Source organism: Ciona robusta, chromosome 1, assembly GCF_009617815.1.
Source record: "Ciona robusta chromosome 1, ASM961781v2".
NCBI lineage: Eukaryota > Metazoa > Chordata > Ascidiacea > Phlebobranchia > Cionidae > Ciona > Ciona robusta.
The window spans coordinates 13356242-13383580 of NC_143235.1; the positions used below are offsets into that span (position 1 = coordinate 13356242).

Sequence of the window (27339 nt, forward strand, 5' to 3'; positions counted from 1 at the left end):
ACTCGACATGATAAACTGCACAAGAAATATTTATCATTCGGTGTAACGTCTGGGACACCGGATATCGTTCACACGAAGTTTTACAAAGTTACAAACGTGGTAAGCACGAGGTGTATGAAACAGAATACCAGTGGTATAAGGACTGTCGTTGCCCCGCCATGCGAGGATAAAGCAAGTTACACATAAGCGAATACAGGAATGTAAAGATAAACAATTCCACATTAGTGACTACTGGATTGGAACAATCTCCGTCTTACCAAGGATACATACGGTAGCATCGTCAAAACCGCTACGCTATAGTTCCAATACGTCTAACAATTCCTATAATATCACTCTCCCGTTTAAAGACACCTTGATAGAACACATACAGCAAAAGACACCTCTGGCTTGCACACTACTGCATATGACACTAAAAAAACTGAAATTTAAAACACTTTGCAAAGGAGACAACAAAACGACTAACATAATTTCTATGACGTAGTTTTCAAAGTTATAAAACACAAGAAATCTGATTAAAAATACGCAGAAATATAGAATTCAATACAGATAAAAAATAATTACTATAGTCTACGCAAGGATTTTATTACAGCACCGAATTTTTTGAATTGATTTAAATTTAGGTCCTATTTTACAAGCAATGCAAGGCATATATTGTAGACCCTGCAGCATTACTGTAATATGTGCTGGGTAGATTTTAAAGAGTAAAAAACGGCAAGTGAGTATCTGCAATTGCAAGATAAGGTGCTAAAGAAAAGATCATCAGAAAATTTCACAACTTCACATCACAGTATGAATCGGTTATAAAACACGTTTCCAAAAAAAGTTTGGTTTTCACTTTAGTGGTCCCAAACATTTAATATGTAACAGCAGAATAGGGTAAATACTCAAAAAAGGACTTGTGCCCAAGCAATTGGTTGCAGCTGAAAAAATTAGAATATTTACGTGTTATTTTGATTTTTGGCCAGATATGATTCAATTTGAAAACGTGACTAATAATGAGCTAAACATGGGCATCACATTAGGAGTTCTCAGAGTGTTTTATGCTATAAATGCAACTGAATTTAAGCGACATCACAGAATTTGTTTTAAAAAAAACTTATTTTGAAAAGTGGGGTTGAAATAATAAATTTTGGGACCACTGTATTGCCCTACTAAGTTTAGAAGTACAGCTTGCACAAAAAAATATTAAGACTGCAATGTGTTCATTGTAATATTAGAACAGAGTGGCCATAAAACCAGCCAACCCTACAGGGTATATAAGAGGGTGCAAGGAACAGAAGTAAATATTCGAAAATGAACTTACGCTAAAAATGTGTTATTAGTTTTGGGTTGATAGGATTTTGGTAAGTTTTAATCTTGAAGCAGGTTGCTGTTAGTAATTTTGAAACATCAATATAGGAATATAGCAGGAGTTTTAAACCATAGGTTAGTCACTGTGATATATGGGAGATTGCTTGGTGCATGGAATCAAATGAGTAATAAAACCAGCATGCAAGGACAAGGACATGGAATACAAAAATAAAAACTTGTAGCTGATATAAGGTTGTCATGTTACAGCTACAAAGGTAGGCGCCAAACATTTTAAAATGCAGGGGAGGCAGGGATAGTAGGATGCCTATTTTTTATGAAACAAACCTAAATATGGTTTTCAGTGTTTACTGATTAATGCAGTGTAAAAATTTCAAGGATAGACCTGCCTACCCTGCCACCCCTGGTTTGGTGCCTATGGTTACATGAATATTACTTTAACAACTTTCAGCATGTATGAAGGCCTTTTACGTTAGATTTAATATTCCTAATGCGGGCAGTAAAAACGTGAGTAATGTTGTTTGAAGAGAGAGAGAACTTAAGTGCCACGAAACGCAAAAATGAAGGACACAGTTTCAGGACTTCACTGTGACTGTAGTATTCTTATTTTCAAAAATTTTTGCACAGTCGTTAAAATCTGACTCGTGAAGTTTTTTCCACATCTCCACCATTTCTTCGCTGTTCAATTTATGCAGAGTCATAATTTCTTTATATATGCAAATATCCTTGGGCCTGTTAACCCCCCAACTCTTGAAACCTTTATGATTCTGTGGCTTCATGCCAAGTTTGCGAAGGCAAACCCCAAGAAACGCATCATCAATTGGAATAATTGGGGTCACTTTCGTAACTTCGAAGATTTTCTTTGCTACGAGCGAAGACATCAAGAAACCTCCCCCAGAAACATACGGCGGATAATATTTCTCATTCCATAGATTGGTTGACACGTAATATTTACTCTTAGGGTCAGTTATACGCGGGGAAGGATACAAAACACTTCCAGCGAATAAATCTTTTGCTTGTTCCTTGGATAATGACAGCAGATAATACACAATGTTCTCGATGTTCACGAACACATCATCATCTCCCTGTGGTATTTTGGAAAAAATATTATTATTCTGTACAAGGGTTTATCTTATGCTTATTAACAGATAATAATCTATATAATATGGTAAAATATTCCTATATCGTTATATACAGCCGTAAAAATAAGAAAAATAAGGTGGGCTTTGATTGACGTAACGTACACTTTGATTGATGTAACGTAGTATGAAAAACGACTAAATATTCCTAAGTACTAGATATCGCAAATGCGTTTTTGAATCTTAAAAAAATATTTCATTTTAATATATATATTATATATATATTTACAAACTGCTGTCAGTTCCCCGAAAAACCCTGGCCGCGCCACCGTTTACAAAAACCTGGCCGTGCCACCGTTTAAATATATTAATAGATATTAAAACTAATTTATCCTCGCATGGTGGTGAAATTTGAAGAATTCCAACAGAAGTTTTCTATTACACAGACATAGTGACGTAACACTGCTTTTGGTTACTAGTGAGTTATGGCAAGATTACAGCTGTATAACAATACATGGTATATGATTCAATTTAACTTGGGTGTTCTTGCTTAGCTGTGTAACTCCTGAATTTATATCACAGATGTTTTATTCCATACACCAAAACCTATGGCATTTAGTTAAAAACTGAAAGAGTTTGTTTATCCATACATTAATACATTGACTAGGCATCCAATATAAAAATAAAAAAATACATTATATATCAAGTCATAAAAGCTGGAGTGTCTGGTATGTTTGTGCCAAACCATTATTACAACATACAGATAAAATATTGATTTAAAAGTATTTCTTTGTTCTTAAAGCTGAGTATTTGCAAACTAAGAATTTAAATTCATGTTAAATAATTAATTATGCATGACACTTTGTTTAAAATGACTTCTTCATTTATTTCTTACTTTAAAAAAAGAGTAAGAATAAGATGAGTGTATTTAAACTTTTTGTGAGTAAGTTTTAAGTGTTGGGTTGTTGTGTGTATAAGCACTTCTTAAGGGCTTTAATAAATCACTTATAACAGCAAAGTATTGCGAGCATGAAGGCTAAAAAAACATGTCATATTTTACAATGGTAAACCATTCATTGAATTGTGTGGATTTAACAATATCAGTAAGAACAAAAAATGTTTGTCACTGCTTGAAAAAACAACTTGTTTAATAGAAAGAAAAACATGAAGAAACATTGTATGTTACTCTGGTCTCTGGAGAACTTAGCCTACACAACAAATTCAAAGCAAATTCTCCATACAATGAAATAGATTACAGGCAATTGATTATAACACGGCCCAAATCACTCATAACAGCAAAGTAACTATATATGACAGCTAAACAAATGTCAAATTTTACAGAGGTAACCATTCAGTATTTTGTGTCTACTAAACGAACAAGTTATTTTTCTGGGCAAAAACATTTATTTGCTTTGACTTAAAAAAGAGGTAATTTACCAAAAAGAATACAAAACCAAACCATGTCATGCTACTCTGTAAAACTAACATAATAAGTATAAAGTTGATTCTCCATACAATATGGTTACTGGTTAGGATAATTAATTACAACACAGCCTAACTACAATGTACTGTTTGGTTACTATTTAAATCAGGAGGCATATTTAATGAGATTTTCACCAGAGCGACACCATACAGCACATACAGCATGTAATTAATTGCCCCAAGACAATATATACGATACACCACATACATACGCGTATCATTATCATAAATTATTAAATAGACAATGTTATACCAGATACACCAGCCCTTAGGCCTATGGGACAATTGTTACATCACAAATAATAATCACAACTGTGACTGTCAGTGACTTAACAGAACACAATGTAATGTTTATATTTGACAATATGACATCATATATATATGTTTCATGTGTGCGGTAAAGTTTTGACAACAACAGCCATCAACGACAAATATTGTGCAAAAAGTAGAAGCGAATAAACATTGTAAGCTGCAAAGACATTGTATAATACACGGACCTGCTTTATATACATTATGTATTGTATGATTGCATGAGGTACAGTAATGTAATCTATTTGAATAGGGTAGCCCAGTAAACTGCTGTATGATCTATTATACACAATATGAACAGCAAGATATTGTGTGTATCTATTATTTGTATGTACATGTTTATTCAGGCTAACTAATGTACTATACACACTGAATGTTTGTAGCAATATACTTATTTAATTTATGTGAATAACGTGGCCCAAAGGTTTAAGTTAGCTGATAAACTGTTGTAAATGGCAATCAATCATATTAAACAAGTTTAACATATTCTTAAATAAGATTTATTCATTCTAACAGACAAATACCATTGTTTACCTATTCAATTTACTTGGTGTTTTGGTTTAACTCTAGTAGGTAAATATATTTAAACAAAGTACCATAAACCACCTACACACAAGAACTGATATCTATTCATTGTGTACTATATAATAATAGACACAGCATCTCAGGCACAATATAAAGAAACCAACAATTTAATTAAACATATACTCCACCCAGCTCCACCCATAATAAAGTATACATTCCATCACCTTTTATATAATGATGGGTTTAAAAATTAGGGGTTTATGTGATATAACTAAGGTCAACTTAATAGGCAAGGTCCATTGTAGAACCTGCCTTTAAATTAAACCTTATAAACTGACCATAATATTAACAACATTTGCCAGATGAGGTGGCGACGGATTACAGCCAGAGAATTAACGTGACTCACCAGTTGTTTTACTATCAGAAATCACTTTATTTTGATACAAGATATATTTATATATAAAAGGATATTCCAAACACATTTACCAAATATAAAAAGCCTCAAACACCATATCTAAGGGTTCATGAGGATATTGTTTTATAATGGAAGAAAAAATAGAATAAAGGGTGGCTCAATTTCCCCCCACCCTACTATATATGTATTTTTCTTCTAACCTGACTATTTATATCACACAAGCTGTTGCCGATAGATGCCATATTTCAACATCTTACCTTAAATATAAACTTTGTTTGTGGACAATACTTGATCATCCACCTCATAAACATGATGTCTTTCACCGTGAGGTTGCGGAACGAATCCTGGAAATCACCTTGTATGATGTCATGATATTCCTCCTGCTCCCGTTCGAGCAACGCTTGTTTCTTCTCATCAGGATTTCTTGCAAGGAGAAATATCCTGCAGGGAAATAATGGAAAATGAAAAATTAACAAAGAAATAAAAATGGAAATAGCCAGAAATAACTTAAGAATTAAAAATGACAAAAGGAAAAAATCTAAGAAATTAAAAATCGAAAAAGTCAAAAATAAGTAAAGAATTTAAAATGGGAAATATCAAAAACAACTAAAGTTTTTGAAAACAAGTAAAAATGTTGAAGTCAGAATTAACCGAAAGGTTTTGATCAGCCAATTTTAGGTTGCATGGTAAAACACTTTACCATTACTGTGAGAAAATGGCAGGAAGTCGTAAAATAAGTAAAAGGATTAGGATTAATTATTCAGTATACGTTGAACTAATGGCAAAAACACGACCGTAAAACCTAGTCTAGTATTTGGCCTTGGAAAAATGAAAGTTAGAATGGTACTTAAGTGACTTAAGTTAACCTATGTAAACAGACTGTATAGTAGCATAGGGCAGGGTATTTTACCTGCTTTACTGATTATGTCATACACTTGATATTTATTTTAACTGGTGAATATATATAGACATACATGCAAAAACATTGTGTCTTGTGTGTACTACGTTGACTAATTGTTATACATTATAAGAACTAAGCATTCATTATGGACAATGAGACAAATGATTTGTATACAATTAAACATATTAAGCATATACATATATATATATTATACATATTTATATTCCTATCTTCCACTTAAAAACTAATAACAGGTTTCATCAGAAATACAATAAACAAATAAGGTGGGGTTTGGGGTCATATAAGATTTTTATGAAAGTAATACAACTAAGTTAGCTTAATATAGTACAAGTCGTAAAACGGCCAATTGAAAGTCTTTAAAAAACCTTATAAACTGAAAACATAAACAACAAGTCACACAGGGGTGTTAAATTGTGCCAAAGTGGATTTCCTAACTTGGCTATTGGATTATAATTTTGAACAGTTAAATAGTTTTGAACAGTTGAACCGTTTTTACCAGACCCTTAAACAATGACATATCTTCACACAATTAACACCCCTACCTTTTAACTGTGATGCCATTAATATTATTTTCGTTTCCCCATGTTTGTCGAATAGCTTTCCTTCGATCAAATTGCGAAGTTGTTGATTTTATTACGATAAGCAGAAACACAGGAAGAGGCTTCCCCTCGTCGTCACTACATTTGTATTGTTCATTGAATATATAGGGATAGTACTTTTTCTGCAAAATAAATGACACTGTTTGTTGTTATACTTGTAGAGTCACACTTCTAAAGCTTAAGTGTTTATAAATATTAGTGTCTGTTTAGAGTGTATAGCCTATAATGGGAAATTTTAAGCTATTTTAACAGGCTGTTTAAACATAGCTATAAACGATCTATTGTTTTTGTAATAATAATCTACAATATAAAATTTTAGTTTTTATAATGATAAAATAAAATAACAATAATAAAAATTAGCAATAATAAAAAATAGCAATAATATAATAAATAGCAATAATATTTTAGTTTTTATAATGATAAAATAGCAATAATATAATAAAATAACACCCAAAATGTAAATGAAATATTGTAAATGTCTTGTATTCGCTTTCTAAGACAATAATATTTGTTGTAATACAAACATGAAAACAAGGACAGGTTAACACTGTTGATAATGATGTTATTAAAATGCATAAAGTCATTAACACATGTGGGAACTGTGCAGATGGACATCAAACAATTATCTTATCTGTTCTTGTGTAAACATAGACATAAGGGTTCTCATACATTACTAATATTGACTTTCAAAATATCACCAACAAAGTGGTGACCAAGAAATTCATAGTCAGGATTGAGAATTGCTTGGTATAGTATAGGCTATATACTAACAGTATAGGCTATACACAACCACTTTGTTATGACTGTCCCTCCCTCTTTTTGTCCAAACTACATGTTTCTAAACACCAACCTGTGAATATTCAAGCTGTGGTTCTTGCTCTTCAACTTTTTTCGTGACTTCTTTAACAACAGCAGCTCCCCCCTTCTGCTGCGACCATTGTAACTTCTCCGCTTGTAATATTTTCACTGTGGTGTTTAACTCATGGAAGCGATACGCAAAGTAAAAGAGATTTGCGCAGAGTAAAATGGAAACTAATGCCTTGAAGCAAATTGAACGATATCTCCACGCGAACGACAAAGTTGAACCATTCCCATTACTTCCATTCTTTGCTGCCATTATCTTGTTTTGATTCAAAGGTCTGATGTATAACACTTTGCTTTGATGAGACCTTTTAAAATACAGATGTAAAATCAGGTTTCTGTTACAACTTAGTCGAATACAATGAAGTGTGTATTTAAGTTATACATATGGCTAATATAATCATTTTGTAAATTTGCACTGTACATTCTAAGAGGAAATGGTATTTTATTAGGCCACATAAACCATCAAAAACAACAATTTTAAATTACATCTGTCGATGAAAACCCGTAATTTAAAATATTCCTTGCTTTTAAATATAAACAGTCACAAACAACAATTTTTTAGATTTTTTTTTTTCTTGCGAAATATACAAATACAATTGACTATAAATTTATGATATGGGTATTAAGAATTCCGTTTACCTTAAAACCGGCGGCAGTAACCTTTTTACTTGTTCCTTTAACAGTTTACACAAATTCTTAACATCCAATAAATCGTAAACGCGTCATTCGCAACTTGTCGTTAAAAATCCCCCAACTGTTTCTTGTTGCGCACAAGTACGTTACCGCTAGGGGCTATTCTACGTGCACATTTTGTAAGATATATTTTTCTTTGGTAAAGGTAAAGTGATGTTTGTGGACTTTGTGTAAAAGGAGATTTCTTATTAACTATTATAAAAGCAAAGAATACTTAATCCAAAATTTAGTTAAGTTTTTATATTCTTGTTTTTTCTTTTTCATAGACATAAAACAACAACAAATTATATGTGCTGCGAAAATTCTGTCAATTTTTTTTTTTGGAATTTTAAATCTGCCACTTTTTCTTTTACTGCTTTGTTGTCCTTCCAATTTACCGAGTAGACATAAAATATTAAACACTGCACATCATATATTTCAACATCTATACAACTTACAAAACGATTGCACATAAAAGCATATGTGCGTGTGTATTATGTATGTGTATATGATTAACTGTTCGGAACATAAAAAATGGCGGTTTACAAAAATGTGGCATCATTAAAAGTGGAATTAAACAATAAAAACAGCCTGTGTACAAGTATAACACCCAATTGTATGATATTCGAGAAACAGTTGCAATACTGTGATATAAACAACAATGTGATGATAAAATAGGGACACAAAATTCACTTAAAGTATTTTTCACAAGAGAATACAATTAAAAAAATCAGGAAGGTTATTTATTTTAAAGTTTGCTTCATTGTGGGGAATAAAAACATTTCCAAGGCCCTAGCCGTAGCTCCAAACTTTTGATAATATGTTGCAGTAAAGATTGATCAGGCCTATATCGCATGGTAATGGGCCAAATTTGAATAACACCACATGGTATCATGGTTTACCATGCTTTAGAACGGCACCCTTACAGGTTAGACATGTGTTGGTGATTTATGAGTACACCAATTTGACACAGAGTGTTACATCTACATCAACAAGTCAAAAAATGTGAAAATTGGCCGAACATGAATTAAAAGAGTTAAAATGTCCATGACTTTGTGGTATAACATGATCACCAAACTTTGCATTTCTTTGCAGGGTTCATTGGACTTCCTTTGGGACAACTGAAAGCTTTGCTAAACTCCTCAAAGTTGGATAAGGTTCCAATCACTCTAGCTTTAGGTGGGCTATGCATGTCAACCAGCACTTGATGTTTACGGAATTGAGGGGTGCTAACAGAACACCAAAGCTAAAAGGTTTGAATAATTGTTTAGATAAAGATTTCTCAAGTTTCTGCTGCTTCTAGGGCAGTAATTCAGTGTATCTTTGATTCAATAAAAAAAATATGTTTAGATCACATAATGTATTGTGTAGCAGGGAACAAATGTAAAAACTCAAATTGTAATAATCTATTCGAATACAATAAACAACTAGGTTAAAAGAGCAAAGAGAAAGGAATTAGCAGCAAAACCATAGTTCAAAACATGCTAGGGGTAATACGACATGAGCCGTTATATGTAGAATTCACTGAAGTTAGGACCTGAGTTTTCCCACCACGATAATGAACACACATGGAACTTACTTGAGCAAATGAAATAAAGAACAATTGATCATGAGTGTAGTTAAGTGAAGGTAGTTGAGTTTCTAATGAACCATTGGCTTTCTTCCATTCTTGGTATGCCTGGTGTAGAATAGAAATAGCATTTAGAAATAACAAAACATACATTTTGGTATGCCTGGTGTAGAATAGAAATAGCATTTAGAAATAACAAAACATACATTTTGAGTAAGGTTCTGTGTATTCTGCATCATAATTACATCCAATCACAACAAAATCACTTACATTATATGCCAGCCTCACACCACCGTTGTCAGCAATGTTCTCGCCCAGTGTTAAGACACCATTTACCTGAAATATCAACAGGGAATGGTTAATTAGGCATTTTAAGTTATAGGGCTCAAGTTATAGTGCTGTATATAACTGTCCCCTTGGTAAATGATGCAACCATAGAGAAGTCATTTAAGACCTGACCAACCAAAAGTCATGTATGCTTATCCATACACTACAATAGCATCAGCAGCTCTGGGCATGGGAGTAGCAACCACAAATAAGTCGCTCAAGTTAACACCCATGAGGATATGAATGACCAAACCAACAAAAAGTTATGTCTGCTTATACACACACTGCAATAGTTTCAGCAACTCGACTGTGGGCATGGGAGTAGCAACCATGGTTAAGTAACCTAAGTTACCACGAGAATATAAATGAACAAACCAACAAAAACTCATGCCTGCTTATCCAAACATTGCAATAGCTTCCCCAACTCGACTGTGGGCATGGGAGTGGCAACCATAGATAAGCCACACGAGTTCACACCCACGAGAATATAAACGCCCAATCCATTATTTTACTTAAAAAATACCTGAGCCCCTCCAAAGTTGAAACTCCCATATTGTTCCACCATACATTCAGCCTTCTTTTTAAACTTGGCAAGCGTATCTTTCTGCCACCAGTTGTTTAAGTTTCCATTCAGATCATATTGACGACCTGTATGTGATGTCAAAGGTTTAACTGTGATGTCATTTATCGGGGAATAAATATCCCGAAAAATTATCTATTCTATTAATTTAACATTTTCATTTAGTTGGTGTCTAGATGGTGGCACCATGGATCATTGGTGGACGGGGCAGTAGAACCACATTTTAGGTGTGCCTCACTGAAGAAACCTAAACCTCATAGAATACAATCTCTATTATTGAGTGTCTATAAACTGCATCAGCAGGTCCAAATGTTAGCAAGTTTTAGGTGCTTTTTGGTAACATTTTACCTTTTTAAAACCAATGGTTCAGTTGTATCTTTACTAAAGAGCGGTAAAAAAATTGGATAGACAAAACATTGTGATACCACCTAGTTAAACCTTTTGTGCCGTATCACTCTTGAAAAAAAGATTAGCCCTAAATGGCATACCTTGATCATCAAATCCATGTGTAAGTTCATGACCAACCACGATACCAATTCCACCATAGTTGATCGACTTTGGGAAGTTACTGCTGTAAAATGGGGGCTGTAGGATTCCAGCTGGGAACACTGGAAAAAAAAACAATGCAAAAAAGCTGGAATCACTGAAAAAATCTTTTTTTTAGCCACGTAAGAGCTAGATACACTGAAACAATGTAAAAACATTGAAAAATACTTAATATTCTAGAAACACTACAAAACATAGATGAGAAAATAACATGGAAGCACTGCAAAACTTAAGTGAGAAATATCATTATCTCACCTATAATGTTCTTAGTGGGTGAGTAGTAAGCGTTTACAGTGGGTGGTGTGATGGACCATCTGTGGATTGGTAAAGTGTCAGATTTTATATATAGTAGGAAAGGGGGAGATGGGACACCTTTTAATTCTATTTTCTTATCCGATTTTATAGTAAACAAAGAATATACAAAGAATTACAAAACCTTATCCTTAGAACTCCCATAGTCCATTGTTTATTGATATCACAATTAGAATATTTCGATATCATGTGCTAAAGGTGTCCCTTTTCCCAGCCTACTACATACCATACCTTGTTTTTGTCTCTTTGAAAACAATAGCGAAAATCATGTTATTTAAAGAAAGAAGAGAAGGAAATCAACAGCAAAACAACAGTTGGTAAAACACGGTATGGACAAAAATAACACTCACTCTTTGCGTTTGACTGGTTTCCTGAGGTGTTTCAGCTCTTTTACAGTGATGTATCTCACCACACTAACATGGTGTTCGAAGTGACCTTTATTCGGGTCAACGATTAACTGTATGAGGGACGAAAAAGTTGTGATGAATACATAGGTTCAAATCGGGGTGGTAAGATATGCCTGCCCCTAAAATTTTCTATACTGCATTAGTCAGAAAACATTATAGCAATTGCTTTAACTTAATAGAAGTGGTACTTAAAAAATATAATATTAATCTAAAAAGTGATAGGTGGTAACTCCTAAACAGGAAGGTGTAAGAAACAGAACACCCATGTTATAAGGACTATTGTTGCCCGCCACAATAGGATAGTTATATTACATTTATTCATTTATACACGAATAAACATACAGTTATGATAGAAATAACTCACATTCTTATATTTTTCATTAACATAAGTAATGTTGAGTATTTTGTCGTCGAATCCAATCATGTCTTCAACTGCTGAACACTGTAATTATAATGTGGTGAATATGGGAAGTTGTGTGTTGGGAGGAACATTAAACTTGGTTAGAAGAGTGATAGCAAACTATATGAAAGTAAAGAAAAAGAAAAAAAAGAAAAAATGTTAGGGAAACTGGGAAAAAGAAGGGATATATGAAAGATGGGAAAAGGAAAGAAAAAATGGAACTAAATGAGACAAAACCAAGAAAAAATGTGGAATAGAAAAGGCATAAAAATAGAGTAAGTAAGAAAAATGCACCTTTTCAGAAGCTTTCTTCCTTGTAACTGGATCCATCCATGAGGTTTTTGGAAGATTTTTCTGGAAACTTGCTTTAATTTCACGAACCATTTCTTCTGCCTGGTGAAGACAAGGTAATGTTTGAAAAGTTGTTTAGGTTTTTTTAAGTCATGGACAGGTAGCAGCTTCAACAAATACTAGACATATAATTAAATAAATATTTTTACAAAAAAATGCAAAACATGATTGAATCTCAAACTGTACAGCCAAGAGCGCTTTAACTAAACGATGAAATGTGATACAGTTACATTATCTATTTAAACTCTGATTAATTTCTCCTTTAAAAATTCTTATACACTGTCAGTATTCCACTTTGTGATACTAAGTGTGTCTTGCACTTTTTTATCCGCGTTTAAAAGACATAGGCAGCTAGGCTAGACATATGTCAACATTTAAAAGGATGTCTCATCTTCTTCATTACATTGTAGTAGTGGAAAGTGTTGTCGAAAGTGTTGAGTTTATGCAGATGACTGACAAACATATACAAATACAGCAATAAAAAGCTTCCACATTACTTACGGATGATTTGCTCGTCTTGTCGAATTTCTTTTGCACAAACAGGCGACCAACAGCGAGTCCTAACACTGAATCAACTGTGTTTAAACATCTTCTCCATCTTTCAACACAGTTCTGTTTGTAAGGAATATTGAATGAATGTGACATATTTATCTTTACATAGTGGAGAAACGAGTTTTTTATATCACGATTGTTCTGTTTCGACACCTCATGCCCGCTTAGAGTTACCACAGATTTAACTTGTGGGAATAATATTTGTGATTTTTTAGTGCATGGCTAACAATTTAGACAATTCATATGGGAGCATGGAACCAGTGGATTGGAGCAACTACCGTTGGAGCAAAACTAAATAAGGGACCGTTCATTTGTCATACACCATACCACAGATACAAGTTCTTACGCACATATAACGAACACAAATACAAATTCACATTCAGCCTTTTTGCGTTTTATCATATTTTTTTTTATCATATTTTTTAGCTAGTCACCATCAGGGAAAAATGTAGTTCAGCAAATTTTTGGCAGAGAGCCAAGCAACAAGTACAATGCATGAGCATGACGGGGAAGCGGCATGAACAGTCTATATTAAGTTGTACTTGTGTTATATGCGTGCATGAACTTGTATCTGTGTCATGTTGTACGAACTACGATCATAATTACAACTTGTACCCACATACCATGTTAGATCCGTATTGAACTTTATGAAATTTATTCAGAGCCTCAAGGAAAGGTTGTCCGAGTGCGGAAACGAATGAATGAACGAACCGCCAACCAAAGTAATTTCCAAGGACCCTAAGTTAAGAGGTTTTAGGCACACAACTATACATATAGGTTAATATAGTAAAAGTCGAAATTAAATATAAAGTATATATGCAGAGTAATCTTTGACCTAAAAATCCAATTCTCATATTTGCATGATCCGATTAGCTTAACCAGGGCTTGAATACATGGGTCACTGCACAGTTAAGAGTGAAGGAAAGTACCGAGGCAATAATCACTATACTGAACTTTGCTAGCAGCAGGGCTCACCACTAAAAACAAGAGTCGGGCAGAAAAATGGATTTGTTGTGGCTCTGGAGTCCGAACCAAAATAAGAGCCTTCATTTTGGAATCACATTCATAAGGTTAAGAAAGAATTTTAAAATGGAAGTTTTAAATACAGACAAGATTTAGTTGAAGCTCAATCTTAAGTACATTATAAAATACTAAGGGGTGAAATTTTCAGTAACACTTATAATATATATATATATTAATACTGGTAAAAAAGTGATTGCTTATTAGGTTAGGGACTTGGGATTTGTGCCAGATTTGGCCGATTACACCCAACACCCGGTCTGAACATGTACTTTATAGCCCATAGTCTTATTAGCCCAGACGCTTTTACACAAGACATGTTTATTTGTATCTACATAAACTACAAATCCCCACCTTTTTGGAGTTTGGTAAACAATATCTGAAAAGTTTCTCAAATATTGGCGTGAAAACGTGATCACTGGTTCGTTTGTACCAACCGTCTCATTCGCTAATTTCAAAAATAATTCTGGAACCAAATTGGACCAATCAACAGCCGGTGCTAAGTCCTGAAAACAAAGATGGGACGAATATTTAAATTAAAAAAAGGTAGCTTGTTCATCCTAGTATAAAAGACAATTTTGGGATAAAATGCAGATGTTATATTTCCTGATCTTTACAATTACCACGTATGTAACTTTGTGAGTGATTCTTTGTATGGCTGACAGTTTGGATAACAGTTTAGGTTTGGATAATTAGTGATCACCAGGTTTGATCTCTTTCAGACTTGTCCATAGGTAAAAAAAGTAAATACAAGAAAACTGCAAGCAAAAAAGCCTAATTAATAAGTAATTTGTTTATCAGGTTGATTGCCACAGGGACAGGATATCTTTTTTATATCTTTTGAAAATAATTCAAATCCTCCCCTTTCAAAAAATTACAACAAAGTAGTAATTCTAATTAATAATAAGTTACCATGTAAGTAACTTTGTTGTATTATCTTTTTATATAGCTGACAATTTAGTCAACCCGTTAGTGACCACTATTTTTTCCTAAAAAAACTTAGTGCAAAAAATCCCAATCAATAAATCTTACCTGCAGATCAGCCAACACCATCCTGTGATAATTCTTCTCCTCGTTTCTCATCTCTTCAAGAGGAAGAGATATGATCGCCAACTTCTTCTCTAACTCAAGCACTTCTTTCATCCTGAAACGAGTGATGTTGCGATCCTTTGCTCCGAGAAGAGTCGCCACCTCAGTCATATAGTCCAAGTAAGCATGAAGTATCTGTAGATGGATGGCTCATTTTGTTTGTATTAGTGCATTATTTGCTTATTTTAGGGTGTTTCGCATTCTCATGGAGTATCTGAGTGGATGGATCGGAGAACTTTATAACTAAAGGTTTTGCTACATTGCAGGAAAACTTAAAACACAGATGTTCTGTTTTACACACACTATGCTTGCTTACGAGTTGCAATATACATAATTAATTTATTATCACATGGCTAGTGAAGACAGTCGCTATAACATGACTGTTCTATTTTATACACTTTATGCCCGCTTATGAGTTGCAGTGTATGTAACTTTTTTTGTCATGTTACGGCTGACTATTTACAATTTAGACAACCCATAAGTGACCACTGGGTTGGAGCAAGCCACATTTTTCACTACATTTATGATTTTTCTTAGTAACTATACCTTGTCATCTTCTATTGTTTTATTAACATAGAAGTCCCTTGTTCCAAGACTGAGGCCTGACTCTCCAACCTTTAATATAACATGGATTAATAAAATGAAAGATAAATTTAAAATAATTATTAAAAAGTACAGAGATTGTTTAGAACATGAAAAAACTTCGGAACAATGAGAAATTTAAAGGTACTGAAAAAATTGCATAAAATAAAGTTGAAAAGGTTAAAAAATGCTGGTAGAAAGTGTTTGGAAACACTGGTAAATATGGTTTGGAAACACTGGTAATAAAGTTTAGAAAAACTGCTCTGGAAAAGCTTGGAAAAACTTGTAGAAAAAGGTTTTAAAACCCTGGGAGAAAAAGGTTTGAAAGCACTGAAAAATAGGTTTAGAAACAACTGCTGTGCATAGCTTCTTTTTTCTTGGACTAAAATGTCAAGACGTGCTTAAATACGAAACCACAACATATGCAGGTTAAACTTTGACCTAAAAATCCAATTCTTATATTTGCATGATCCCATTAGCTGAACCAGGGCTTATAAGCATGGGTCACTGCACAGTTAAAGGTGAAGGAAAGTACCACAGTAAAAATCACTACATTGCTCTTAGCTAGCAGCATGACATAGCATATTTTAATATGGGAAAAGCACCAAGTGCGAAGGTATTCCAGATCCGTTTGGCATTTCTCATGGGACATGGGACATTCTACATTTTTTTACAAATTTTTAAAATTCATCACTATGTTGAACTTAGCTAGCAGCATGATAATACATATGTTACTATGGGTAATGGGCTAAATGTGGCTTTGTATCATGGCGTGTCCACTGTAAGGCGTAGTACTTTAGTAGGAACAGAAAATATATTTTACTTTTTAGTATTTATTTATGGATGATTTAGATACAAGTTTATTGTTCTATTTACAAAAACTAACGTAGTAAAAAAGTTTGAGTACTTTTTGGTAAAAAATACCTAATTATATATAAAAACATAATTTTTAATCACAGATTTTAAACAACTTTAAACACTCTTTTAATTTTTTATATACATGACATCACAATGGTAATAATTACTCACAATCACGATATTTGAGTTTGAATGTTTTGAATCTGTGTTGACACCAATTGAGAAGAAAGGATAAATTGAATATGGAAAATATTGCTGAATCGTGGCGTTGAAATCAAATGATGACTCATCCCAATTATTAAGAACGGGCCAGCCCCCAACCTATAGTGGAGGGAAAGTTTCAACTTTAATTCATCATTATAATGGTAAGGGTGGCTTTTTATTTAATGTGGGTGAGGTTCGGTGACGAGGCTCATCATTGTTTCAAAGATTTGGGCCAGGATTACCCTATAAAGGTGCCTTTAGGGACAGGTGAATTTTTAAAACAAGGGTGGCATCTTATGTGTCATTTTTTATATATATATGCTCAAAATGACATATAAGCAGCCTGGGCTTTAGGTAACGGGCCAAATTGAACCAAAACCCAAGGTACTCATCAAGAACCTCACCTACATAGAATGCATGTATGGCAAGGTTATCTTTGGTGGCAGCACCTAAGTTTAAAATCTTAAAACAACTTTAACCCTGCGTTTAGGTGCTTGTACGAAAACGCTTATATTGCCTTCAACACATAAATCAATAGAGCTTCCTATGTTTTACAGTAGCCCTAAAAACAGCTGTAACCCTGCTGTAAGGTATCTATAGAAACAAAATAAACTTTCAAAACATTTTATACCCGAGAAGCCAAAGTCTATATAACATTTTGCCTGGCAGCAAAAAGTAGAATGTTACTTTACCTCATCTAACAAAGTGAGTCATGAGTATTGCACAAATTAAATGCACAGAATTATACTGTAGTGAGGCATATGCATATGTGTTTTACAAGTTTTGTCAATAATTTTAGCCAAATAAGTCAACTATGCCTGATGGCAGGAGTAACAAATTAGTTTACCTTCTCTAACATAGTGAGCAATGGTTGAGCCCCACGTTTGTTGATGGCTTCCAAATCAATGCAAGATTCATAAAATATCTTGGCTTTCTTCTCTGCAACGCTGTTGTTCTGTGTTGTGTTTAACTCTGGAAAAATGAATATATGAATGTAACTTGCTTTATCCTTGGATGTTTTTTTTTAACATGGGTGTTATGTTTCATGAACACGTGCTCGCTTACAAGTTACCAAGTAGGTAACTTTATAAGCATTTTTTTACTATAAGAGTCTTGGTTAAGGACACATACACCCACAATGGTAACAACTTAACCTCTGGGTTACTGGCAGGCGCACTAAACACTGTGCTACGGCGCCGCAAATAAGTGCTCTAATTGATGTAAATAGACAATATTTAGACTACTTTTGCTATTTACATAGATTTTGAGCCAAGTTGATTAAGTATGATAACATGTAGATTTTTAATAATTATGCATATAGAATATTTAAACCGTGATTACCATTTAATATATGAGATGAGGTAATTTGTAAGTATGCATATAGAAAGAGTTGCCATTTACATAAACTATAAGAAGTTTTACTTTTGTTGCAAAAATTGCTTTTTTAATTTTGAGAACTGTCACAAATATTGACCAACTAAATTTAATCAAATCTTTTAATTGTGCAGAATATCACTGCCTGCCCTGCATTTACAACTGTTTGGCAGCTATGGCTTAAGTACATGTTAACATGGTGATGGTGGCATAGTACTGTTACACAAGGATCAATATTTAAATTAAGCACAGGAGCCTAGGGTAAGAGGATGGGCTTAATTTGGCCATTTTCCAATCTGGTTAGAATTGCGATTGTGAGGATATGAATAATTAAACGAGATACGTACCAAGGACATTTTTCATGATGGCGTGATTACTTTGCTGCAATGCGTTGAACCCACTCCATCTGGAATGTTAGGAATGTGTTTAGATTATCAAAGAGATTTTAGATTATAAAAAAGTTGAAAATCTTTTGTTATTTGTTAACTTTAATACGGTTGCAACAACTTGCAAGCATTTAGGTTTTAATGTCATTTATCTACAAATTTTTAAAATAAAAGTTTAACTTTGAACATGATGAAATCGAAGTTAAAAAAGTAAAATGAAGATTTTACTTCTAATCCAAAATGAATGAAAATAAAGACAATTATGCCAGACATATATATGGGCTAAAAACTTGACACAAAATCTGTGTTTTAGAAACTTAATCAACAAAGTTTAATAAAATAATAAACAAACACGATCAAAATCCCTGCAGATAACTTTTGCTTTATTTGCTTCAGACATTACTCAGAAGTAGAATGGTTCAAGCTAACATCAAATAACCTTTAGAACGGTGGTGTTTAAATGTTTAGCAACTAATAGACAAAGTCTATTAAGTTGTATCTATTGAAACAACAAAAATGACATAAGCGAACTTCTACCCTACATTAACAAAAATTAACAAAAATGTTAGGATTGAGAACCACTGGTCTACATCACCAACATCACCTTGATTCTCCCGAAGGCAGAAGATTTGATTCCTCCCACCCCCCGCATGCAAACTCGTAGAAATCCTGACACGGATCAACGCTCTCGTCCAATGAGAGAGCAACTTTGCTCGCTACGTTGATACAAGCGCGTGTCGTGCATGGCTGAGCAGTGATGTTACTACGACGACAGGTTGATGGTTGAGGATCTGGATATAAATAGAAGATGCACAAAATATCCACCTATGTATGTATGTATGTATGTATTATAAGTGTGACACAGATCTTCTGAGGTATGTTTTCAAATCTTAAAATCTGACGTGCTATTACTGTGTCTGTGGGCAAATTTATCTTTTGAAAAGGCACTTAGCGGCAAACCTTCCTGAGGTCTCACATTTTAAAAAAACATTTAGTCAAGATTAACTTACTTGCTGTTTTAATTAGTCCAATGATAAACATTTTAACACAGATTTTAAATTTTTGGCTGAAGCTTTTAAAAATACTGTCAAATAAACCTGCAACATTTTTGTTTGTTTATTATCAAATGGGGACTCTTTAAAAGCATTGTCCTATATTACTCGGTGTTCAACTTTATCCCACCCTGCTATCTATTTACACATATATATATTATAAACACAACACACAAGAATATTAACCTTTAGGTCGACTCATTTCAAACCCAAACATTGACAGCATGAGAATAGCAAGCACAAGAACAAGAAACAACAACAATTTCTCCCGCTTTGTCATTGATCTGAATACCTTGTTACAATAGGAGCATATCCTCATACAGGAATATTCAGATCTGCGCTTGTAGCTGCGGAAATCAACCTGAAATGTAAAAAATTATTTACGAATAAATCTCATCGTTTTAGGGTAATGGGCCAAATCTGGCCTAAATTCTAGACCTTTCAGAACCTCACCCATACAGAATGGAATACAATCAATGGCGTTAAACCTTGGGGTGGCAAATAGGTCTAATGTAGCAACACACTAATAAACTGCTCTTAAATGTGTTTTTATAATAGGGGGCAAAGGATAAACACCAAACCTGGGATAGAAGGGTACATAAGCATACCATAGAATTTTCCACACTGTATTATTTAGTAAACATTAGAACTAAATGTTAGACAGAATTTCGTGAAAAATAAAGAAAAAACTTTACAAAAAGTAAAAATGAAAGAGCTAAAATACATATATATATATTAAAAAATATAAAAGATATGTTTAAAACTAAATACTCATTTTCTGCACTAAATAGGTTAATTTTTTTAATTTTAATTTTTTCGAAATTATAACAAAGGTCAAACAAACTATCCAACCCCCTAATTCCGCCACTAACCATACCCACCTCATCAGGGGAATCCACCACGGGCGAGCAAAGCGATTCCTCCATCTCACTTCCTTCGCCTCTCACACATAAACTGGTCCTCCCATTCTCACCAGGCTGGACGGCTGTTACCTGGGATCAATATAACAACGTCACAATTAATTGAAAATCATTATTTTGCAAAATTATATTTTGCCGGCTTAATTAGATGCCTGTTTAGTAAAGCATGGCATAAATTTTAAAATTAATTTTGTACAAAATTACCTACTCACTTTCAAAATGATTTATATATATATTTAATTAAAATTATATAAAAAAGATTTAGTTTTTACAATAATAGTCAAAAGGGTTTGTGAACCACTGTAGAAGTGAAAACACTACAATAACTATTTTTCTAAATAAAATTTTGTTTGTTTAATGTATTTTGTTTTAGCAACTTGTAGGTAAGATAATAGAACTATGTTCAATATAGAAACAATTGTAAGATAAAGAAAACTACAACTACACATAACTGTTTGAAATTGTTAAATAACAGTCAAAAGGATTTATGAAACAGTATACTAGGCGACCTAGCCAAAGCAAACTTTTGGGTAGTAAAATGTAGGTCAAAAAGTTCAACCGTCTGTACTTGAGAAACAAAGTGATGCTAATGAATTCAAAACATTTACACACAAGTATCTCTACAAGTTCTTTCCAGAACCCCTGGTTTACATTATTACATTGCTTCATTACACCTACTATCAACATGGGCACAACATAGTCGTGGGTCACTGAGACAGTAGTCAACAATTCTACTAGAATATTCACATAAACCTTACATTAGTAAAATGTTATGCAGCCTTTCAAAGTTTATATTACAATTACAGCTCAGTTATTTTGGATTTTGGCTGCTGAAATTCTCATTTCCTTTACAAGTAAAGCACCAAGCTAAACATATATTATTTAATTTTAAACAATCGTTTTTAATGGCACGGAAAACATTGCACTGGGACACTTGCAGTATATAAAGTGGAAAAGTTTAATGTAAATTGGCAATGTTTACAAATCAACAATCAACCCTTTTATTAATAAATTAAAAATGTATTTTTAGTTGCTACAATAATAAATGCAACAAACACACACACACACAGATAGATAGAACAACAAAAACAGACAATAAGTCAGAACAACAAGCACAATAACAAGAACACAGTTCTAGTTTAAAACTTAAAACACAGGCATAAAAAATCTGTCTAATATAGTTTCCATAACAAAAAAACTCAACAAATAAATAGAAAGACAAAACTACAAACAGACATCAAAACAACAACAACAACAAGAAAACAGTTATAAATCCAAAAATTTAAAAAAGAAACAAACATCAATTGCCATAAAAAATGCAACATACACACAAATAGACACAACAACAAAAACACACATCAAAACAACAACAAAATGGATTTATGTCCATAACTTACCACCAATTGAAGAGAACTGTTTGAATTGTTATCATTAATATCATTATCATTGTCAGATTTCATTATATAATACTTATATACAAACAAGCTATATAAAAGCCAATGTTGTAATTACGTTGAATTGTAAAAAGGCCATAATATACAATTACATTATTTAGCCTATTCAAATTTTAATACAACCATTTAATTATTTTTTATAGAAATTATCAAACTGTTATATATTATATATAATACCTGTTTCATAACTTCTATTAAAAATATTTTTATATATATGTATAGGCCCATACCATATATTATATATATATATATATATATATATATATGCGGGTAAAGTCTAAATGTAGCAATTCATCATTGCAATTATCTATATCTGCATTACTGACAACTCTTAACATATTCCATGGCTAACCTTCCACTGCAAGAATGACTGTTACTAGAGCAGGGTGGTATATTTAAAGCTAGATAAGTGTTTTGCATTCAAGTTATGCTGATTATCTCTCTCTCTATTCCCTGGTATGCAACTGATCTTGTTTAAGTTGGGCTTACTGACTTGTTATGCCAACACAACAGACTTGGGTTACCACTAATCCACCACTTCCACAATAGGGAACTGTGGATACAACAACTAATTAGGGGGGTTCAATATTCGGGGTTAGGGGGGGGACTTTTTAATAAAATCACGTTTTTTATCCAAAATCTTGACGTCCCTTATAATGAGAAATAACTGAACTTTTCTAAAACAAAATAGACATCGCATTTGCGTTTTTAATTAAAAAATCGATATTTAAAAAAAATATATATTTTATACATATATAGCAATAATAGTAATAATAATACTGTATCTACAAAAAAACTGAGACCCACTGAACCATATTCCTATTCTAACACAGTTACCACTGTTACTGCATAGTTTACAAAGGGGGGACAGGGTAGGATGGGCATTGTTGGTAAACAGACTTCTACTATGACATCATAATTGTGATTGATGAGTTGAACTTCATATTATCACCAGCTGTCAATCATCAACTAATGCTTGAAACTGTAGTTTCTGACTATATTGTTTACATTTTTTTGATAATTTTTACATTTTTTTATAATTAAACAAAAATTTTATAATTTTTTATAATAAAGTGTATATATACATATATATATATATTACATTAATACATATATGTATTTTTGACATATTTTTATTCATATTTTGTCACTGTCAGTTCTCTGACTGTTGGTTATAGCAGCCAAAAATGATGTTTCGTTTATTTTTTATCAGTAATTGTAACATTTTTTTGTAATAACTCATCAGCATGTATTATACATATATTTTATACTTTATTTTGATTTATCACAGGGATAGGGCTACATGTATTATATTTATAAATTTGAATGTCTCACTCAATACCTGCATTAAGTTTTTAACCAATAGGTTTCCCATAATATACTTTTTTATCCATAATCACTTTAGTTAACATATGCGAAAAATGAACAATGGAACTATGAGTGTAACTGCATTTCAATAATGTCCCCCAGATTTAACTCTGCTGTTAGGTGTTAATACAAACAAGCAGAGCCAAAATATATTGCATTCACCACATTAATCAATAAGGTTCCCTACGTTTGAAAACTATAAGTGTAACTGCATTTGAACAATGACATTATGATGTCATACAAACACATTATTATGCAACAACCTCACCTCGTGCTGTGCAAGTGGGGCATATTTCGCTTTCGACATATAATCCTCCAAGAATAAGATTCAAGAGAATGATTATCACCAGCGGTGTGTGGATGTTAAGTTAAACCATATATACCTAGTTCTACACAATGGTGAAAAAACATGAATTTAGATAAACATGCTCACGGTAATATAATAATACAGTAAATTGTTGCAGCAATTGTATGCAAAATATGTGGCTATTAAAAGCATAATATTGATAGCTGTAATGAATTTAAAACACAGAAAGGAAAGAATAGAAATTATTGGTTTAAAACACAATAAATCTTGAAATATAAAGAAACTTAATGATAAGCATTCTTAAAGTAAAAAAGAGGATTTTTTTTATGATTTCCTCTTTAGATCATAATTCAGTTAATTCCAAATACCAGGTGGCAGATAAATGTATGGTCAAACAAAGCAACCCCTTTGTGGTTGGGTCAACTTTAGCAAGTTACCCGTTTTAGGTGAATTTCCAAGGCCTGTAGTGCATATTAAAACTCAAAAATATTTTTTTTTTAAATTTTAAATTAAACAAAATTAAGCAACCAAGTTATAAGTGTGGATTGGGGTACAGAGAAAAGGATTGAATTTGTTATATTTTGGTTAGTATTGAATAAAATGTGTTTAAGGAACTTGATTAAGATTGCACTACGTATATTCCTGTGGCGAACATGAGAAATAGGCAAAAAAAGAATTTGGTAAAAACATTGATATCTTTTTCAATTGAGAGTTAGGGTTAGGGAACATTATAAAGGAGATGTTGCACAGTTACTTGTAGCTTAGGTATCTGATTGCTCATAAAATGTTGTGGTGAATGAAATCAATATACTAGAATTATCTATGTATCACATGCGCATGAGGTGTAAAAATAATGAAAAATAAAAGATAAAGTAATACAGTACCACAATAGCCTAGGTAGATGGTGTTCGGAAAGTCACTGTGTAGTTACGTATTCATTAACAAACATGATTCAGTATAGAATCCAGGGGGTACATGAATTACAATTATAAATGATGTTAAAAGTGACCCCCGTTAGCATCAATACAGGCTTGAAGCCTTTTTATTTTGTTTCTAAACACCTCAATCCTTGGAATAGACTGAATGAATGCTGTTATTGCTGTTATTAGACAGTGCACAGTGACTTTCCGAACACACTGTAGATAAAGAAACTAAAAAACATTAAAGGTTTAAGCTAGATGAGCTCCCCCCATATGGTGTGAACCTTATGTTGGTTTCATTTTGTGATAAGGTAAGAGGTGGTGACTGTGATGTAAAAGAAGCGTCACCAACTACATTATATGATAAGTTTAATCGCTTAGGGCCAACTGGTAATAAGAACAACACTGCAAGTGCCATAAGAATATGCCACATACTGTGCACTATGTAGTAATTATCCTTTGTTTCTACAAATGCATAAAGTATAAGCCCTGTGCCAGCACATATAATACCAGGTACAATGCTAACAAGAGTTTTCTTTTTACCAGGATAACATTCCTTATTTATACGACATTGTCTCACCCATGAAAATATAACAAATGCAACAGCAATAATTGCAGGCACAACAACAGTCCATAAATTGAATCGGTCAAATGAAATTACAACAGCAAAGGCAAGGCAACCTAACACATGGAAAAAAGCTTCAATACTTAACGGAAACTTAGCTACAGCAATAAGCGTAAACCAAATAGCTGTCAAGGAACTTAAAAAGTCAGAAAACTGTAAAGTTTCATAGGGCATAAGGCAGTAGACCACTTGGCCAGGTTGGTCACATGCGTGGTAAAAACTTGACATAAATGCAACAAAAAAATAAACTAGAGCTTCAGTGTAATATTTCCTATAAACAGCCAGACATACACATGGTAAAAACAGAAGGTTGCTCATAGTAAGAAGTAGCGTATACAGCAACTGTGTGTTATAACTTAAAGCTGTTGAACCATCACTGCAGTCCAAGCCTTTCCAACCTACTTTACATTTACAAGCACCGAATAACAACTCATCACTTCGATATAAACCACATGATCCATGCCCTTTGTTTGACTGACATGAGTTAATACAAGTTATTATATTCACTGACAGTTCTATCTTTTGCGATATGTTCTCACATGCAGAGGCCTCACAGGCTAGCTTGACGTCTATAAACCACTGCCCTGAATGTGGGAATGGAAGGTACCAGGAATATTGGGCTCCAGGGAGACTGTTATTAATAAATATTGTGTCGTTATTGCCGCATTCCCCGTTGGATGAAAACCCAGGTTTTAAGCATCCAAAAATAGCCTCATTACTACCAAGTGCCTCAGGGGACTTGATGTTTATTTTCACAGTTCCTCCAGAGTCAGAAAGTGAGTTAATATCCCAGAAAAACCTGGTGGATTCATTGTATTTTATGATGTATGTGTCATTAGATGTTGTAAATAAAACATCAAATAAATTTCGTTGCTTTCTGCTCAAAAATATTGAATTTGGGTGAGTTGTAATTTCATCAACAGAAGCTATTGTTGTTGATGTATTAAAAGCATTCACAACAATAACCTCTAAACTTGCAAAGTATCTGCAATCTTTAGTTAGGCCATCAACACCAATGTGTTGGCTGTCAATTGGTAAATAGGCTGCAGCAAAGTAATCTCCTGTTTGGTTTGTTGTTAAATTGACATAAAGCTCATTCTGTGACCCTTCAGTTGCTGAAACTACAAAACTTCCAGAATAAATCACGCCATCTGTCCACACAAAAGTATTTTCTGGTAGCTTTGCACCAAGGGGGTTAGGAATTGGTATCCCCCCTTTTCGGAGCACAACTTGTACATGAGTGTCCGGGCAATTTACCGAGATACCCCCGCCTGACTGTGACACACTTCCATGAAGGATCATAGAGATCCTATCAACAGCATTTTCAATCCTCCAGAAAAAAACTTCTTGGTCCCCAACTCCGTTGAATTGCCGAAGTCGTTTTGAACCGATACTCGTTAAAACTTGGGTTTTTTCTTCATAAACTGTCCCATCCACATACGTAGTTTGAAAACATAAACTTATAAGTAATATTGCAACTCCAATATACATTACAATGAAACTGTGTTCATGCAAGCTAAAGGAAAGTTAAATGTTATTTATCTGTAAAATTTTAGTTAAAATACATATATACATACATTATATTATAGAATTATAATTTTCTATATATTTCCAAGACTACAATAGCAAAGGTTAATTTAAATACAACATGGCCATGAAATGAAATTAACAGATTATGCTGGTAAAAAGTGTTAAAGTCAGTGGATATATAGGTTTATGACCAGAATCTAACATAGGAGGGGGGATTCTTCACCAGCACCCACATTTCATTATTACACAAAAATATAGTTATAAACTTATAGACATACGATTTTACAACAGGTCATTCCAATGAGATATTTTATACAGATCATACTTGCAAAGATGTGTTATTTTCCCTATCTAGTACTCCACGAACGCCAAAAAACTTACAAAACACAGCCCACCTAACTCTATTATTTCCAAAACTCAAATTTGCCAA

General features: G+C 33.2%; 3 protein-coding genes across 4 annotated transcripts; all 3 read right to left on the reverse strand.

The window, feature by feature from the left end:
- Nucleotides 1–464: 464 nt before the first annotated feature.
- LOC149743471 (beta-1,3-galactosyltransferase 1-like) lies at nucleotides 465–8301 on the reverse strand. The gene is made up of 5 exons (XM_089884983.1): nucleotides 8143–8301; nucleotides 7490–7808; nucleotides 6583–6761; nucleotides 5376–5559; nucleotides 465–2393 (listed from the first exon to the last, which is right to left on the reverse strand). The coding sequence occupies exons 2-5, from the start codon at nucleotides 7754–7756 to the stop codon at nucleotides 1884–1886; spliced, it is 1140 nt and encodes a 379-aa protein (XP_089741109.1). The 5' UTR covers nucleotides 7757–7808; nucleotides 8143–8301; the 3' UTR covers nucleotides 465–1883.
- Nucleotides 8302–8588: 287 nt separating this feature from the next.
- On the reverse strand, nucleotides 8589–23930 carry LOC149743472 (endothelin-converting enzyme 2-like). Of its 2 annotated transcripts, XM_089884823.1 has the most exons (22): nucleotides 23796–23918; nucleotides 22103–22118; nucleotides 20667–20777; nucleotides 19972–20146; nucleotides 19338–19524; nucleotides 18695–18753; nucleotides 17821–17945; nucleotides 16941–17090; nucleotides 15876–15944; nucleotides 15273–15464; nucleotides 14595–14746; nucleotides 13844–13958; nucleotides 13170–13280; nucleotides 12612–12710; nucleotides 12282–12359; nucleotides 11861–11967; nucleotides 11454–11512; nucleotides 11141–11260; nucleotides 10596–10720; nucleotides 10016–10081; nucleotides 9755–9853; nucleotides 8589–9421 (listed from the first exon to the last, which is right to left on the reverse strand). In XM_089884823.1, exons 1-22 carry the CDS (start codon nucleotides 23816–23818, stop codon nucleotides 9245–9247), a joined length of 2415 nt encoding a protein of 804 aa, XP_089740949.1. In that variant the 5' UTR covers nucleotides 23819–23918; the 3' UTR covers nucleotides 8589–9244. The 2 variants fall into 2 exon arrangements, with proteins under 2 accessions (XP_089740949.1, XP_089740940.1); XM_089884814.1 differs by lacking the exon at nucleotides 22103–22118 and having other exon boundaries at nucleotides 23796–23930.
- Nucleotides 23915–27339, reverse strand: LOC149743473 (transmembrane protein 8B-like). Its single transcript, XM_089884857.1, has one exon. It carries the CDS (start codon nucleotides 26868–26870, stop codon nucleotides 24996–24998), a length of 1875 nt encoding a protein of 624 aa, XP_089740983.1. The 5' UTR covers nucleotides 26871–27339; the 3' UTR covers nucleotides 23915–24995.

Coding starts and splice junctions, on each gene's coding strand:
- LOC149743472 (XM_089884814.1), bottom strand. CDS start 23,834: ATGTCGAAAGCGAAATATGCCCCACTTGCACAGCACGAG. Junction 17,091..17,820: donor TGCTCACTATGTTAGAGAAG/GTAAACTAATTT, acceptor CCTCCACTATAG/GTTGGGGGCTGGCCCGTTCT. Junction 14,747..15,272: donor TGGTGTTGGCTGATCTGCAG/GTAAGATTTATT, acceptor CTTTGTTTTCAG/GACTTAGCACCGGCTGTTGA.
- LOC149743471 (XM_089884983.1), bottom strand. CDS start 7,756: ATGGCAGCAAAGAATGGAAGTAATGGGAATGGTTCAACTTTGTCGTTC. Junction 5,560..6,582: donor AATGGCATCACAGTTAAAAG/GTAGGGGTGTTA, acceptor ATTTCCCTGCAG/GATATTTCTCCTTGCAAGAA. Junction 2,394..5,375: donor AAACAAAGTTTATATTTAAG/GTAAGATGTTGA, acceptor AAAATACCACAG/GGAGATGATGATGTGTTCGT.
- LOC149743473 (XM_089884857.1), bottom strand. CDS start 26,870: ATGTATATTGGAGTTGCAATATTACTTATAAGTTTATGTTTTCAAACT.